This window comes from Panthera uncia, chromosome A2 (genome assembly GCF_023721935.1).
Source record: "Panthera uncia isolate 11264 chromosome A2, Puncia_PCG_1.0, whole genome shotgun sequence".
NCBI classification, from domain to species: Eukaryota; Metazoa; Chordata; class Mammalia; order Carnivora; family Felidae; genus Panthera; species Panthera uncia.
In genome coordinates this window covers 103,414,822-103,431,406 of record NC_064816.1, presented here as the reverse complement: position 1 = coordinate 103,431,406, position 16,585 = coordinate 103,414,822, and the positions used below count along the sequence as shown (strand labels likewise).

Genomic DNA, 16,585 nt, shown 5'->3' with positions numbered 1-16,585 from the left:
TAGTGCTGCTATAAACATTGGGGTGCATGTACCCCTTTGAAACAGCATACCTGTATCTCTTGAATAAATACCTAGTAGTGCAATTGCTGGGTCATATGGCAGTTGTGTTTTTAATTTTTTGAGAAAACTCCATGCTGTTTTCCAGAGTGGCTGCACCAGTTTGCATTCCTGCCAGCAGTGCAAAAGAGATCCTCTTTCTCCACACCCTCGCCAACATCTCTTGTTGCCTAAGTTGTTAATGTTAGCCATTCTGACAAGTGTGAGGTGGTATCTCATGGTGGTTTTGATTTGTAATTCCCGGATGATGAGTGATGATGAACATTGTTTCATGTGTCTGTTAGCCATCTGGATGTCTTCTTTGGAGAAGTGTCTATTCATGTCTTTTGCCCATTTCTTCACTGGATTATTTGTTTTTTCAGTGTTGAGTTTGATAAGTTCTCTATAGCTTTTGGATACCAACCCTTTATCTGATATGTCATTTGCAAATATCTTCTCCCATTCTGTTGGTTGCCTTTTAGTTTTGCTGGTTGTTTCTTTCACTGTGCAGAAGCTTTTATTTTGATGAGGTCCTAGTAGTTCAGTTTTGCTTTTGTTTCCCTTACAGAGATGTGTCGAGTAAGAAGTTGCTGCGGCCAAGGTCAAAGAAGTTTTTGCCTGCTTTCTCCTCAAGGATTTTGACACCTTCATGTCTTACATTTAGGTCTTTCATCCATTTTGAGTTTATTTTTGTGTATGGTGTAAGAAAGTGGTCCAGGTTCATTCTTCTGCATGTCGCTGTCCAGTCTTCCCAGCACCATTTGCTGAAGACACTGTCTTATTCATTGGATATTCTTTCCTGCTTTGTCAAAGATTCATTGACCATATGTTTGTGGGTCTGTTTCTGGGCTCTCTATTCTGTTCCACTGATCTGAGTGTCTGTTTTTGTGCCAGTACCATACTGTCTTGATGATTACAGCTTTGTAATATGTCTTGACATCTGGGATTGTGAGGCCTCCAGTTTTAGTTTTCTTTTTCAGGATTGCTTTAGGTATTTGTGGTCTTTTCTGGTTCCATACAAATTTTAGGATTATTTGTTCTAGCTCTTTGAAGAATGCTGGCGTTATTTTGATAGAGATTGCATTCAATATATAGATTGCTTTGGGTATTATTGACAATTTGACAATGTTTACTCTTCCAGTCCAGGAGCATGGAATCTTTTTCCAATCTTTTTCAATTTCTTTCATAAAGTTTCTATAGTTTTCAGTGTATAGATTTTTCACCTCTTGGGTTATGTGTATTCCTAGGTATTTGGGGGGTTTTGGTACAATTGTAAATGGGATCAATTCCTTGATTTCACCTTCTGTTGCTTCATTATTGGTGTATAGGAATGCAACCGATTTCTGTGCATTGATTTTATATTCTGTGACTTGGCTGAATTCATGGATAAGTTCTAGCAGTTTTTTTGGTAATCTTTTGGGTTTTCCATATAGAGTATCATGCCATCTGTGACAAGTGAAAGTTTGACTTCCTCCTGGCCAATTTGGATGCCTTTTACTCTTATGTGTTGTCTGATTGCTGAGGCTAAGACTTCCAATACTATGTTGAATAACAGGGGTGAGAGTGTACATCCCTGTCATGTTCCTGACCTTATGGGGAAAGTTCTTAGTTTTTTCCTATTGAGGATGATATTAGCTGTGAATCTTTCATATATGCCTTTTATGATCTTGACTTCTGATCCTTCTATCCCTACTTTCTTGAGGGTTTTTATCAAGAAAGGTGCCATATTTTGTCAAATGCTTTCTCTGCATCTATTGAGAGGATCATGTCGTTCTTGTCCTTTCTTTTATTGTTGTAATGTATCACACTGATTGTTTTGCGGATATTGAACAAGATTTGCATCCTAGGTATAAATCCCAATTGGTCGTGGTGAATAATTCTTTTATTGTATTGTAGGATCTGGTTAGCTACATCTTGTTGAGGATTTTTACATCCACAGTCATCAGGGAAATTGGTCTGTAGTTCCTCTTTTTAGTGGGATCTTTGTCTGGTTTTGTAATCAAGGTAATATTGGCTTCATAGAAAGAGTTTGGAAGTTTTCCTTCCATTTCTATTTTTTTGTAACAACTTCAAGAGAATAGGTGTTAACTCTTCCTTAAATGTTTGGTAGAATTCCCCCGCAAACGATCCAGCCCTGGACTCTTGTTTTTTGGGAGATTTTTTATTACTAATTTGATTTCTTTGCTAGATATGGGTCTGTTCAAATTTTCTATTTCTTTATTTTTCAGTTTTTGTGGTTTATATGTTTCTAGGAATTTGTCCTTTTCTTCCAGAATCCCCATTTTATTGGTGTATAATTGCTCATAATATTGTCTTATTGTTTGTATTTCTGCAGTGTTGGTTGTGCTCTCTCCTTTTTCATTCTTGATTTTATTTATTTGGGTTCTTTCCTTTTTTGTTTTTGATCAAACTGGATAGAGGTTTATCAATTTTGTTAATTCTTTCAAAGAACCATCTCCTAGTTTCATTGATCTGTTCTGCTGGGTTTTGTTTGTTTATTGGTTCATTTGTTTGTTTTGTTTGTTTTGCTCTTTTTCAATAGCATCGATTTCTGTTCTAATATTTATTATTTCCTGTCTTCTGCCAGTTTTGGTTTTTCTTTGCTGTTTTTTTTTTTTTCCAGCTCTTTAGATGTAAGGTTAGGGTGTGTATTGGAGACCTTTCTTCCTTCTTTAGGAAGGCATGGATTGCTATGTACCTCCTCTTCTGACTGCCTTTGCTGTGTCCCAGAGGTTTTGGGCTGTGGTGTTATCATTTCATTGGCTTCCATGTACTTTTTAATTTCCTCTTTATCTTCATGGGTTAGCCCAATCATTCTTTAGTAGCATATTCTGTAGTCTCCAAGTATTTGTTATCTTTCCAAATTTTTTCTTGTGGTTGATTTCGGGTTTCATAGCATTTGGTCTGAAAATATGCACCATATGATCATGGTCTTTTTGTACTTGTTAAGGGCTGATTTGTGTCCCAGTATGTGATCTATCCTAGGGAATGTTCCATTTTCACTCTAGATAAATGTGTATTCTGTTTCTTTAGGATGAAATGTTCTAAATATACCTATTAAGTCCATCTAGTCCAGTGTGTCATTCAAAGCCATAGTTTCCTTGTTGACTTTCTGCCCATTGCTGTAAGTGGGGTGTTGAAGTCCCCTACTATTATGGTATTATGATCAATGAGTTTCTTTATGTTGTGATTAATTGATTTATATGTTTGGATTCTCTCACGTTTGGATCATAAATGTTTACAATTGTTAGGTCTTCTCGGTGGATAGACCCCTTAATTATGATATAATGCTCTTCATCTCTTGTTACGGTCTTTATTTTAAAATCTAGATTGTCTGATATAAGTATGGCTACTTCAGCTTTCTTTAGGCAACCATTAGCATGATAGATGGTTCTCCATCCCCTTATTTTCCATCTGAAGGTGACTTTAGGCTTCGAATGGGTCTCTTGTAAACAGCATATAGATGGATCTTGTTTTCTTATCCGTTCCTTTACCCTCTGTCTTTTGATTGGAGCATTTACTCCATTAACATTTAGAGTGAGTACTGAAAAATGGAATTTATTGCCATTATGTTGCCTGTAGAATTGGAGTTTCTGGTGGTGTTCTCTGGTCCTTTCTAGTCTTTGTTGCTTTGGTCTTTTTGGTTTGTTTTTGTTTTTTTGTTTTTTTCTCTCCTCAGAGTGTCCCCCTTAAAATTTCTTGCAGGGCTGGTTTCGTGGTCATAAACTCCTTTAATTTTTGTTTGAGGAAACTTTTTAAATCTCTCCTATTTTGAATAACAGCCTTGCTGGATAAAGAATTCTTGGCTGCATATTTTTCCAATTCAGCATGTTGAATATATCCTGCTGCTCCTTTCTGGCCTGCCAAATTTCTGTGGATAGGTCTGCTACGAACCTGATCTGTCTTCCCTTGTAGGTTAAGGAGTTTTTTCCCTTGCTACTTTCATGATTCTCTCCTTGCCTGAGTAGTTTGTGAATTTGACTATGATATGCCTTTTTGGTGGAAAGTTTTTGTTGAATCTAATGGGAGTTCTCTGTGCTTCCTGGATTTTGATGTCTGTGTCTTTCCCCAGGTTAGGAAAGTTTTCCGCTATGATTTGTTCACATAACTCTTCTACCCCTATTTCTCTCTCTTCCTCTCTGGGACTCCTATGATTCTGATGTTGTTCCTTTTTAATGAGTCGCTGAGTTCTTTAATTCTTATGTCATGCTCTTTTGCCTTAGTCTGCCTCTTTTTTTCTGCTTCATTAATCTCCATAAGTTTGTCTTCTGTATCGCTGATTCACTGCTCTGCCTCATCCATCCTTACCGCCGTGGCATTCATTCCATATTGCAGCTCAGTTATAGAATTTTTTATTTCATCCTGACTAGTTTTTACTTCTTTTATCTCCACAGAAAGGGATTCTAATCTATTTTGAACCCCAGCTAGTATTCTTACTATCATGATTCTAAAGTTTTATTCTGACGTCTTGCTTGTATCTGTGTTGAGTAAGTCCCTGGCTGTCATTTCTTCCTGTCTTTCTTTTGGGGTGAATTCATTCATTTTGTCATTTGGATGGAAGAAAAGGAATTAATAAAGTAAAAAAAAATTAAAAAGTTAAAAACAACACAAAGAAATCAAATAAAATATGCTAGAACCTAGGTGTGTTTTGGTCTTGTGGTTGATTGAATCTTGATAGATTAGGGAAAAAAGGAAAAGATAAGAAAAGGAAAAAAAGGGGGGGGAGGAAAACATTTGAAAGTTTGAAAAAATGAATAGAATGGTATAGAATAAAATGAAATGTTGTAAAATAGAATTTTAAAAAAATTACAAAAAAGTAAAAAAATATAGTAGAAAAAGTTAAAGAAAAATATTTTTAATAAAAATGGCAAATAATTTTTTTCCTCTTTATTCAATAATAAGAAAAGAAAAAGAAAAAAAATTGAATGAAGGGACCAGCGAACAGAATGAAATATGATTGAAATGACATCTGGTATCCCTTAGAAGTCAAACTAAGAAGCACTTTATAGTCTGTAAACTAAGCAGGTGGAGGGACTAGTTGTGTTTCTTAAGAGTGTGGTTGGCCCATTTGGGTAGGGATTAGTGTAAGGACTCTGTTCTCCACTAGATCGTGCTGCTTAGCTTACTGGGGTGGATTGTTGTGGCACATGTAGGCATGTATATGCATGCATGGGAGGGGTGAAAATGGCATCTTTCAGCTTACACAGTCTCTAGTATTGGAACTCCATGTGCTCCCCGACCAGGAATCAAGTCCCCCTCCTTTGTGTCTGGATTTCATCCTCTCCCTGCTTCTACACTATTTATGAACAATGTGTCAGGCTGCCAGGCATCACCTCCATCCTGAGTTTTATCTCAGATGAGGCTGTGTTTCCCAATCCCTCATTTCTGAGGAACTGTGGCTTTGACACACTCAGACCATCTGGAGGAGGGTCTCGCTGAGCAATGGCCAGGTGCCAGCCTGCCCCCAGGAATGTTCACAAGATCATGGTGTTGCCAATTCCCAGAGACTGTGGTTGGGTGCCAGCCTGCCACAGAAAAAGTTTGTGTGATCGTGTAGAGGCAGCGCTTCAGCAATTATGGTAAATCACAACACATCTGGTACCAGGCTTCACCCTTTACATCCTTATTTCAACACCAGCAAATCTGGTTGTTCTCTGGGTCCACTGGGACATTTGCCTGTGGGGAGGCCTCACAGCCTCTCTCAAATGTCCTCCCAGCAGGGGAACTGCCACTCCCTGAGTGGCCCATGGAGCCCTTGGACCTTGCTCTTTGCTCCTTGGAATTTATCCTTCCCACGAGAGCACCTCCAGGTATCGAACTACGGAGTTTCAGACTCTGCACTCCCTCTGTTTGTAGAGTCTTAATAGTATTTAAATCCTCTCCTTTCTCCTTTCTCCCTTTTTTGTTCAGACACTTGTGGCTGTTGCCACTTTTGATTTTTCTCTCCAGCTGTTTTTGAAAGGGGGGGCGTGCTTTTCCTGTATTTCTCCCCCATCTCCATCCTCTCTCCACAAGCAAAAATAGCTCCCTGCCCTCTGCAGCTTCTCTCTCCCCCAGTTCACCTCTCTGTTCTGCTTACCTGCAGAGTTCTGTGGTTCAGGTTGTGAAGATTGTTGTCTTAATCCTCAAATCCGTTTTCTAGGTGTGCAAGATGGTCTGGCTACATTTCAGGGACAAGAAATGAAAAAAAAAAAACTTCCGTGCTGTTCTGCCATCTTGGCCTTTCCCTCTCAATTACAATTCTTAATTAAAATAATATTTTCAGTATCAATCCTTAGTTATTTTATAGAACAGTGGCTCAAATGCAAATGTGTATTTTCCTTAATGAATTTTCCATGTGAGAATATCTGTATGATATGCAGATCATTTCATGGGCATTTCAGACAGTATCCAGCTGGAAGACAGATTACCTGTCTTTCCAAGGAATCACTCTTATAAATATTTTGTCCAAGGCATTGAACAAGTGTACACCTCAAAAAGTTAAATATGAATAGATGAATAAGGGAAAAAATAGCAAATGCAGAAAATAGTTTTAAGGATTGGTTATTTAAGAGTATTATCATCAAATAATGAATACCAAAAGGAGAAAGGGAATTTTCTCCATAGTCTCACATCAACAGTTATCTTGAAATTAAATAATTGTCTTTCCAGATAAATAGAAATAATTATTATACTTTACCTTGGAACAAGGTGTGTAATAGTTTTCTCTAAGATAGTGTGACCATTATCTTTTCAAGTTACAAAGATCTCGAGAGCTTAGTAGAAATATGTAGAAAGGGAACTTACTCTCAGAACTACTTAATAGCTTTTTAAAACAACTCTTCCTAATGTAGCTGTACCATTAGAGTATCTTTGGGATGTTTTTAAAACTCCAGCTATATACATTTCACTTAGCATATAAACTGCTACAGTGTGACTTACTATTTTTAACAAGAGTTTCAGGTTTTTTTTCAATCTGTTTGTACATTTGTTATAATTCTCCCACAAGTAGATATGAACTTCAATGTTGGGGTGACTGGCTCTCCAAATATTTTATTCTATAATGTTGTAGGTGTTTATTTACTGCTGCTGACCACAACTTAAATAGGACATTTTTTTATATCACCTTGGGATTTACATTAATAGCAATAGCAATTTCTGGATCTTCTCTATTTCTAAAATACTATTTTTTGCTATTGTGACCTCAGATGCAGTTAAATTAGTTTTTAAGTAAAATGCTCTAATAAGTTTTTTTTCCCTAATAGAAGTCCCCTGAGCAACAGCTAGACTAAATATATACTTACTAAAGATTATATATAATCTTTACAATCAGGCTAAATATATATAAATTCAGATTAAAGCCTCTGTCAACCTCTTTGCGTCATCAGAGATTGTTTTTTTTTTCCTCCTGGAAATACAATGTTCTCAGTGAAACAGGGACCCAGGTAGGAAGATGTAGCAGCAAAAATTTTGCTGATTAATTCTCAATTTCTTTATGCATCTCTTTAAGGATAAGAACAGTGGTTAATTCAACCTTAGCTGCATATAAAAATCATGTGAGGAGAATTTTAAAAGTTATCATGTCTAGTGGGATCCACTCTAGTGGATTCAATCATCATCACTGTGTTTTAAGCCCAGGTATCAGTATATTTTAAAAACTACCCACATGATTCTAAGATGGATCCCAGTTTGAGTATCACTGGGTTAGACACAAAGCTGTTTGGGTTATTTTGCTTATTTGAAATACTATATAGTTAAGGGAGACTTTAATTTTCACATTTAACTTTGTACTGAATACTAATATGTTATATGTGCATTAATGCTAGCTCAGTATTTAGACTAGAAAATTTTCATTTAAACAGTTGAAGCTACAAACCTTATTTCCTACAGGATTAAAATAGCCACTGCAAAGATGATTTAGATTGAGTGCATAAAAAGATTTCTAGGCCACAGATAACCTTTGTTATAAGGGGAAAATACCACGTGGGGAAGCTTAGACTTTGAAGAAAACTTTTGAAGCACTGAGTTGGGGAAGCCAACAGATGACTTTTCCATGGTCCCAAATTCAGATTACAGGCATTAGGAGCCTCTCTCACATTGTCAGAGCTGGATTATTCCTGGAAACCCAATGTCCTCACTGAAACAGGGTCCCATGGTGTTGTCTACTCAGGCACATAAAGGACTAGATGATTAATCTACAGTTGGTTATTTCAGAATTTGGTAGTTTTAAAAATAACAAATGTGCTTTGTAAGTTGGATAGTCTTGGTGTTAACAGTGGAATATGATAATCTTTTCATGGGAGTGAGAAGGCCTAGGACTACTGTTTGGATAGTAAAACTATTGGCCTTGACCTTTAAAGTATATTTACCTTGGAACAAATAAAAAAAGATTTTCTTAGGAGGTATAATGAGAATGTGTTATTTGCAAAACATTTTTAGGATTTTACTTCAGTAATTCTCTGCATTTGCTGTGACTTTCCCTTCTTAATGCACACAGGCAATTTTAATGTTTGAGATTGACTCAGTAATTATATGAAATACATACATTATGTCAAATTTACATATGTTTTAAGGTTTTCAAAAAGAATTGTATATATATTCTAATTCCATTATCAAAGAGAAATATAATCCTAAACAAAAATAAATATGCCAGAAAACACTTTAAAAATATCCATATAAGGGGCACCTGGGTGGCTCAGTCGGTTAAGCGTCCGACTTCAGCTCAGGTCACGATCTCGCGGTCCGTGGGTTCGAGCCCCGTGTCGGGCTCTGGGCTGATGGCTCAGAGCCTGGAGCCTGCTTCCGATTCTATGTCTCCCTCTCTCTCTGCCCCTACCCCGTTCATGCTCTGTCTCTCTCTGTCTCAAAAATAAATAAACGTTAAAAGAAAATTTAAAAAATATCCATATGACCTTTTTGTTTTGTTTTTTATATTATATATATATATATATATATATATATATAGATAGATAGATAGTATTCTTCACCTGTTAATTTAAGTTGGTAAAAAAGAAATAGAATGTTTCCATGTTCTAGAAAAATAGGTAATGAACTTCAGTGAACTAAATTAATGAAAACCATGGACTGCCAAGTTGATGCCTTGGCTATGATAGGAACTTCTATTTTTTTGTTTTGTTTTGCTTTGCTTTTACAAAATAAGGAAAACAGACTTGGGTCATATACCAAAGTTTGGATCACTACTTAAACCCCTTTGGGTTGCATGATTTTGAATAATTAATGGTTACTTTAACCTTGATGTCTTCATGCATTTGTGAGTCTTAAATGAAAGAATAAGATACAATGCTTAAAAAAAAGATACAACACTTTGCAATCTCTAAAACAATCTACCCATGCAAATGTTGATTAACAGTGTTAATTGTACTCAATGTGTAAATCAGGTGTAGATTCTAAGAAAGTTATTATAGGGTATTCCATAGAAGGTTAGTTGCTATCTACTGTTGTTGAAGGAAGTCTTGAGAGGTTTTATGAATAAGGTGACGGGTAAACTATGGCATGCATTATGTTTGAACTTCATTTGATATTGAAGAGAATCCCAGGCAAAGAGAACATCATGAGCAAAGGAGGGGCTCTAAAATCATGGGATATGTTACAATGAATATTAACTATAATAAGGAAGGCATGAAAAATAGCTGTTGGTAGGTAGGGTATGGATCATATTGTGACATAACTATTATGCCAAAAGGAGGAGTTTGTGCTTCAATTCAAACACAACAGGAAACTGTTGAAAGTAATGATATTTTTGAAGTCATATTTATGGTGGAACAAAGGAACAGGAATTTATTGGGCACCAGACACTCTGTTACATACAGTACTACAAGGTTTGTATCATTATTCCTATTTTCCATATTAGAAAACTGAGCCATGGAGACATTAAAAATATGCCTAAGGATATTCAACCACGAATTCTGGAGCCAGGACTCAAATCTAAAACTCTCTATCTTTTAATGTTTCCATAATTCCATGAGACCTTTGTGATTAATCTGAGAAGTGTGTGTTGAGTTTTTTGGAATGAAGAGTCAAAGAGACTGTGAAATCACAAAGGAAGTTCATTCAAGATGGAAATCACAAAGGAAGTTCATTCAAGATGTAGCAGACACTTAAGTAGATCATCAGTCCCCATATTCATTTCCTCTGTCCTTGCATATAACCAAAGCATTTGCTGAACAAAATGATCCCTCCCCTTTTTTGGTTCAGTAGCACCTTAGTGCTTAGATGATTCTGATGGTGGTAGAGCAAGTAATCTAAAATCCCATAGTCTTTGTTGTGTTTAGTAATATTAAATTGCTTCCTAGTAAAATGGATATGGTTTTACCAGGATATTACTTCCTGGTAAAATGGATATAGGGCAGTGATTTGCTTCTACTGTTCTTCTCCAAGTCTCCTGCCCTATTAGCTGAGTCAAGCATCAGTGCCTCTGGAATTAGCCATGTATTTCATGTCATGACCCTCCTTTGCTTTCTAAGAGACCCTGTATTTGGTACTAAGCATCTGTCCTGATCCCTGATCAAGGATGAAATCAGCTGTTTGAACCTGGCTGCCCTACACTTCAGTTGCCAGGCTTCTTTGATGCCAGACCTTTGTTTCATTACAGATATGTATTACCTGTGAATTGATCCCCCAGTTCACAGGTGCCTGCCTGGCTGCCTGCCTATCTAGATTTCTCAGTATTGCTCAGCCCAGAATCTGTCACTGTGCTCTCTTATTTGAAGCTCCAATATTAGCTGAAATGTGGTTGAGATTATGTCTTTCACTAACCATCTATTCACCCAGGCATCACTTATTTTATGTCTGTCTTATACTAGAGAGTAGGTCAGATTAAGTTATATGTCCTTTCTCCTCTCCACCACCCCAGTGCTGTTTGAACAGACGTGATTTAGAGTTGACATAATTAGAAAGATAGGAATGTTTATGGTGACAAGTAATAGGAGCAAATCCAGAAAAGCAGAATTATAAAATAAGTAAGTGACGTTTCGCCTTTGAAGGTCGGTAGAACACAACAGCAGGATCTTTACAATCTACTGCAGTTTGGGAATCCACACAGATATGTAGACTGTTCATATAAGGCAATTCTGATTAAAGATTAGGGGACCAAGTCAGGATATCTGGAACCCTTTGATGTTTCATACCAGAATCTTAATCTATAGAATATTGGCTGGGTAAGTCAAGGCCTCAGTGGTCAAGAGACTGGGCCCAAGAGAGGTTACTGGGACTGGAGTAGAACAACAAGATAATGTTCCAGTTCGTAAACTAGATTGTGAAGTGGAGATTGGATCATGAATATACTTTAGATATCAAGATTAAAAATGAAATTTGACAATTGAAAAAGGGGTAAATGGAGTGAATGGTGATTGATCTAAATATGAATCAGTGCTTGTTAAATTGTCCCTGAGCAGGATCATCATTGAAACACAGAGATTTTGCCTCTTAATTTGTTAAATTTATTCCTAGTGGTCTCCCACTAAGAACACTCTAATATAAACTATGACCAAGAAAATCCTAAAAAATGACATGAATAATTTTAAGGACTATTGCCCTCTCTGGAGCATTCATAAATGATTACTGAGTGTGTGTGTGTGTGTGTGTGTGTGTGTGTGTGTGTCGGACGGGGGGGTTACTCCTATGGAAACCTGAAATGAAAAGCCTATCTTTAGGCAATGTCTTTAACGTTCTTCGGAAAGCCTAGGTATAAGAAAGCAAATTTTCTCCTCCCCCTTTCATTTTATCATGGGGCTCAGATATGGCTAAAATAGCCAGAGTCCTTGGGATATCTTATTCCAAAATTTGAATCTAGAAATGTGTACGTCTATGTAGTTGTATACAGAAGTATCTGCATCTACATCTATAAATTAGAAGAAGTAAAAGTTTTCTGCTAAGTTACAATAATGCCTTATTATTGACAAAGAAGGATTTGGGACAAAAGATTCAGCTTCATGTCTCTCTTTAGTTTTTTTAAAGTTTATTCATTTATTTTGAGAGAAAGGGAGAGAGATAGAGAGAAAGGGAGACGGCACTAGTGGCAGAGGAGCAGAGAGAAAGAGAGAGAAAATGAGAACCCCAAGCAGACTCTGTACTGTCAGTGGAGAAGCCAATCCTGGGCTCAGACTCATTAACTGGGAGATCATGACCTGAGCTACAATGAAAAGTCAGACACTTAACTGACTGAGCCACCCGGGTGCCCCTCATCTCTCTCTTTAATATAGAACCTGGTCTCTAAAGTAGTTTTAAGTTTCTGCCAAGGTAAATGTCAAAGCAATTACTGTAATTTGTTTTAATTAAGAAATAGCTTTGATCAATTGAATCACAATATTTATTGCAATTTCATTACTTCATCTTTGTAATAAATTTGAGTGCTATGTAAAAATAAAATGTACATTTTCTTCCCCAGAGCAACCTACAATCTAGCAGGAAGCAAGACGTAAAAAATTAACTCTGATCACAGTACAGAAAGTGGTAGCAAAATATATACTGAAAAAGAAATATATAGGAAAGTGTAACCGTCTTCAAACATGTTACACCACACACACACACACACACACACACACACACGCACACACACACACACGCACACACACACGCACACACACACACACACACACACACACCAATCTCAACAGCAAAAAGATAAACAATCCCGTTAAAAAATAGTCAAAAGACTTGAATAGACATCTCTTCAAAAAAGATACACATATGGCCAATAAGCATTTGAAAAGATGTTCAGGGGCACCTGGGGGGCTCTGTCTGTTAAGCGTCTGACTTTGGCTCAGGTCACAATCTTGCAGTCTGTGAGTTCGAGCCTCACATAGGGCTCTGTGCTGACAGCTCGGAGCCTGGAGCCTGCTTCAAATTCTGTGTCTTCCTCTCTCTTTGCTCCTCTCCCACTCACACTCTGTCTCTCTGTCTGTCTCTCTCGAAAATAAATAAACATGTTTTAAATTTTTTTAAAAATGAAAAGATGTTGAACATCATTAGCCATTAACAAATAACTAATGAAATACAAATCAAAAGCATTTCATTCCCTTTAAGGTGGCTCTGATAATAATTAAAAAAAAACTAGGAAAGTATAGCAAAGATGTAGAGAAATTAGAATTCTTATACATTATTGATAGGAATGTGAAGTAGGATAGCACTGTGAAAATCTGTTTGGCAGTTCCACCAAATGTTCCACGTGGAGTTTCCGTATGACCTAGCAGTTCTCTTCAGTGTATACCCCTGAGAATTAAAATATGTATTTGCACAAAATCATGTATGCTTAAATGTTTGTTCATAGTGGCATTCTTCATAATAACTGAAACATGGAAACAACTCAAATGTACATGAGATGATGACTGGATAAACAAAATGTGGTATATCCATAAAATGGAATATTTTTTAGTTATAAAAAGGAATAAAGTACAGACACATACTGTAGCATATGTGAACCTTGAAGTAAAAGAAGCCAAACAAAGACAACAAATTATATAATTCCATTTTTATGGAATGTCCAGAATATGGAGGTTGTTTTTGGGGTGATGAAAATATTTTGGAATTATGTAGGGTGATGGTTGCCCAGCAATGTGAATACATTTTAAAAACCCACTGATTTGTATAGTTTAAAATGGTCAAAATAGAATCTATGTTATGTGGACTTTTTAATAATATAAAAACAATACAGTCACACAAAAAACCTCACAGAACTTACAACATAAACAAAATTGCACACTCTAAATGAAAGTATAATTCACAAAATATAGACATGATTCACTTGATGGGGATCTAAGAATTAATTTTCTGGCAGGATGCCTCAAAAGCTCATTTGTAAATTAGTATTTTTGGAACTGGGAATTATTTTATGTTACAAACATCACTGAATCTTGGGGAAATGAAAGGAGGATGATATTCAAATGCTAGGACCATACCCTCTTCCCTAATGGAAAATTAAACAGCTTCTGCTTATTTCCCACATTTCAGTTTCAGCCTTGTTTTATCACTATTAATCAAACTTGATTGAATGTTTAGATGGCTTATCGGTATTAGTGGTTAGTTTTCTCTAAGTTAAGTATATTGTAAGTCTTAGATTGCCTTATCAAAATTATATTTTGATAACTATGAGAGCATTGTGTTAGTAGATTGATTGCATATATTTATATTCTACTTATTTATATTTTTCTAATATTTATTTTCTTTCATGACATTATTTCCATATTAACTCAGGATTCTTTTGTCACAATCTTAGTATGATGAACATCCTAAAATATTTCAAAATATTTCAAAATTGAAAAAGCAATTCAAAATTATTTTGGTAACATATCTAAACCTTTTTAAAAAATGTTTATTTATTTATTTTGAGAGAGACAGAGAGTAAGCTGGGGAGTGGAAGAGAGAGAGGGAAAGAAAGAATCCCAAGCAGACTCCGCACTGTCAGTATGGAGCCCAACCCAACATGGGCTCCATCTCATAAACCTTGAGGTCATGGCCTCAGCTGAAACCAAGAGTCAGATGTTTAACTGATTGAGCCCCCCCAGGTGCACTTAAACTTTTTTTTTAAGTTTATTTATTCTGAGAGAAAGAGAGAAAGAGAACCAGTGAGGGAGGGGCAGAGAGAGAGAGGGAGGAAGAAGATCTGAAGTAGTCTCTGTGCTGACAGCAGAGAGCCTGATGAGGGGCTCAAACTCATGGACTGTGAGAGCATGACCTGAGCCAAAGTCGGACACTAAACCAACTGAGCCACCCAGGTGCCCCTAAACTTTTTTCGTGTGTTTTTTAAATATGGAGCTATAAGTAGCTTTTCATTGAATGCTTCCTTAATGGGGCAGCATCCCTTCTGGCAAGTAGAGAGATACTTCTTCAACTTTGTTTCTTAATTTTTTTTCCTAAACTTTGTTTCTTAATTGAATTAAGCTTTAGTTTGTTCTTTGTGTATATTTAGAAAATTCCTTGTAAAACCATCTGCAAAATACTACAATGTGTACCTTGCCTCTGACTGGATTCACCATTGAGGCTTAACTACACATTTCATTGTGTTTATTCGTCCAGCAGGGTTATTCTTTGCTAATGGAGTAAAATATGTAAAATGTACTGTGTTAATTGTAAAGTTCAATAAAAAATGCCTATGTTTACTTTTTTTCTTTTTTAAATGTTTATTTATTTATTTTGAGAGAGAGAGACAGAGTGAGTGTGTGCACAAATGGGGGAGGGGAAGAAAGAGAGGGAGAGAGAGAATCCCAAGCAGGCCCTAAGCTCAGCACGGAACTTGATCTCATGACCTTGAGATCATGACCTGAACCAAAATCAAAAGTTGGAGGCTTAACCGACTGAGCCACCCAGGCACCCCCTATATTTTCTTTTTAAACTAAGCTTATTTCATGCATTTAGATGTTATGTTATCAAAATAAAGAGAAGAGATGCTACTTTTTTATATGTTTGCTCATTAATTTATGTAGTACATAGGTAATGGCCTTATTCTTGGGCAATACACTTGGAAAACATAGTATTTCTGTCCCTTTCTTTTTTGTGTGTGATTGCTTTTTTCAACCAAATAGCCTTTCGAAAATGATAAAGAACGTTTTACATGTTCATTTTAAAACTGAGTGTCTGTTGGTGATTATATTTTAATGGGTCTTTGTTTCTGAACTGGGTTATTTAACCACAATAGGCATCTACAAACAATTTGTGTGTTCTCTATTTCTTTATAGATTCCACAAAGAAATTAAAGGATGTTCTTGAAGAATTCCATGGTAATGGTGTGCTTGCAAAGTATAATCCTGAAGGGGTAAAACTTCTTTTTCATTTATATCAGTTTCATATATGTGATTGGAGAAGGGGTTTCTTAATGAAGAGTCCTTGGAAATATATGTACCATGTACCATACCATAAATGAAATAAAATTCATAATGAAATGCTATTTTGGAAAATACATAAAATAGTGTACTACTTTTTCCATTCAAAAAACATTTGCTGATGAAAATAACATTTCTATATTGGGTGCTTGAAAGAGTATAGGTCACCTCTAATATGGTCTTAGGTTCTTTCCCTAGATGCTAAAGATACTGCAATTCTGAATTGGCTTGCTCAGGTAGGATCGGGTCAGGATTAGATAGAAGGGAAGACAAAGTGTACTTGCCGCTCACTCTGTGACCTACACGTTTTAACCCCAGATCAAAATTCGTTGGGGACAGGAGAGTTACTCCTTTCAGAGAATGATTCCCTTGACTACAGAAAGATCTGTAATTGTAAAAGCCACTTTGGGTAAAAAAGAGGAATTTCTTCACCCTATCTTGTTTTAACCTACTACCAGTAAGCTGACAAGTCCCTGAAATTCCTTCCTTGTAAAAACTTCATGTCCCGTCGATTGCTTTTGGACACCTTGCTTGAATGAATGTCTTTCCTTTCCTAATTACTTGTTAAATAACCTTCCTTTTAATGCTACCTGAGTGATGCTACGTTTAAATGTTTGAGCACCTTTGCTGTGAGTTCTTTGGCAGTTTCTCTGAATGATAGTTGTGTTGTATGGGAGATAAAACAAATTACCCTTTGGAAAAGGCCCTTTCCCCTGGATGAATTATTTAGCCAG

At 36.4% G+C, this 16,585-nt stretch overlaps 1 protein-coding gene across 1 annotated transcript in view; it reads left to right on the top strand.

Annotated features, from left to right (window-relative positions):
* Window positions 1-16,585, top strand: part of DGKB (diacylglycerol kinase beta) — a 718,768-nt gene that overhangs the window by 134,515 nt on the left and 567,668 nt on the right. Inside the window, exon 3 of the mRNA XM_049641565.1 lies at window positions 15,708-15,784. Coding sequence (XP_049497522.1) covers window positions 15,708-15,784 — 77 coding nt within the window. The remainder of the gene's footprint in view (window positions 1-15,707; window positions 15,785-16,585) is intronic.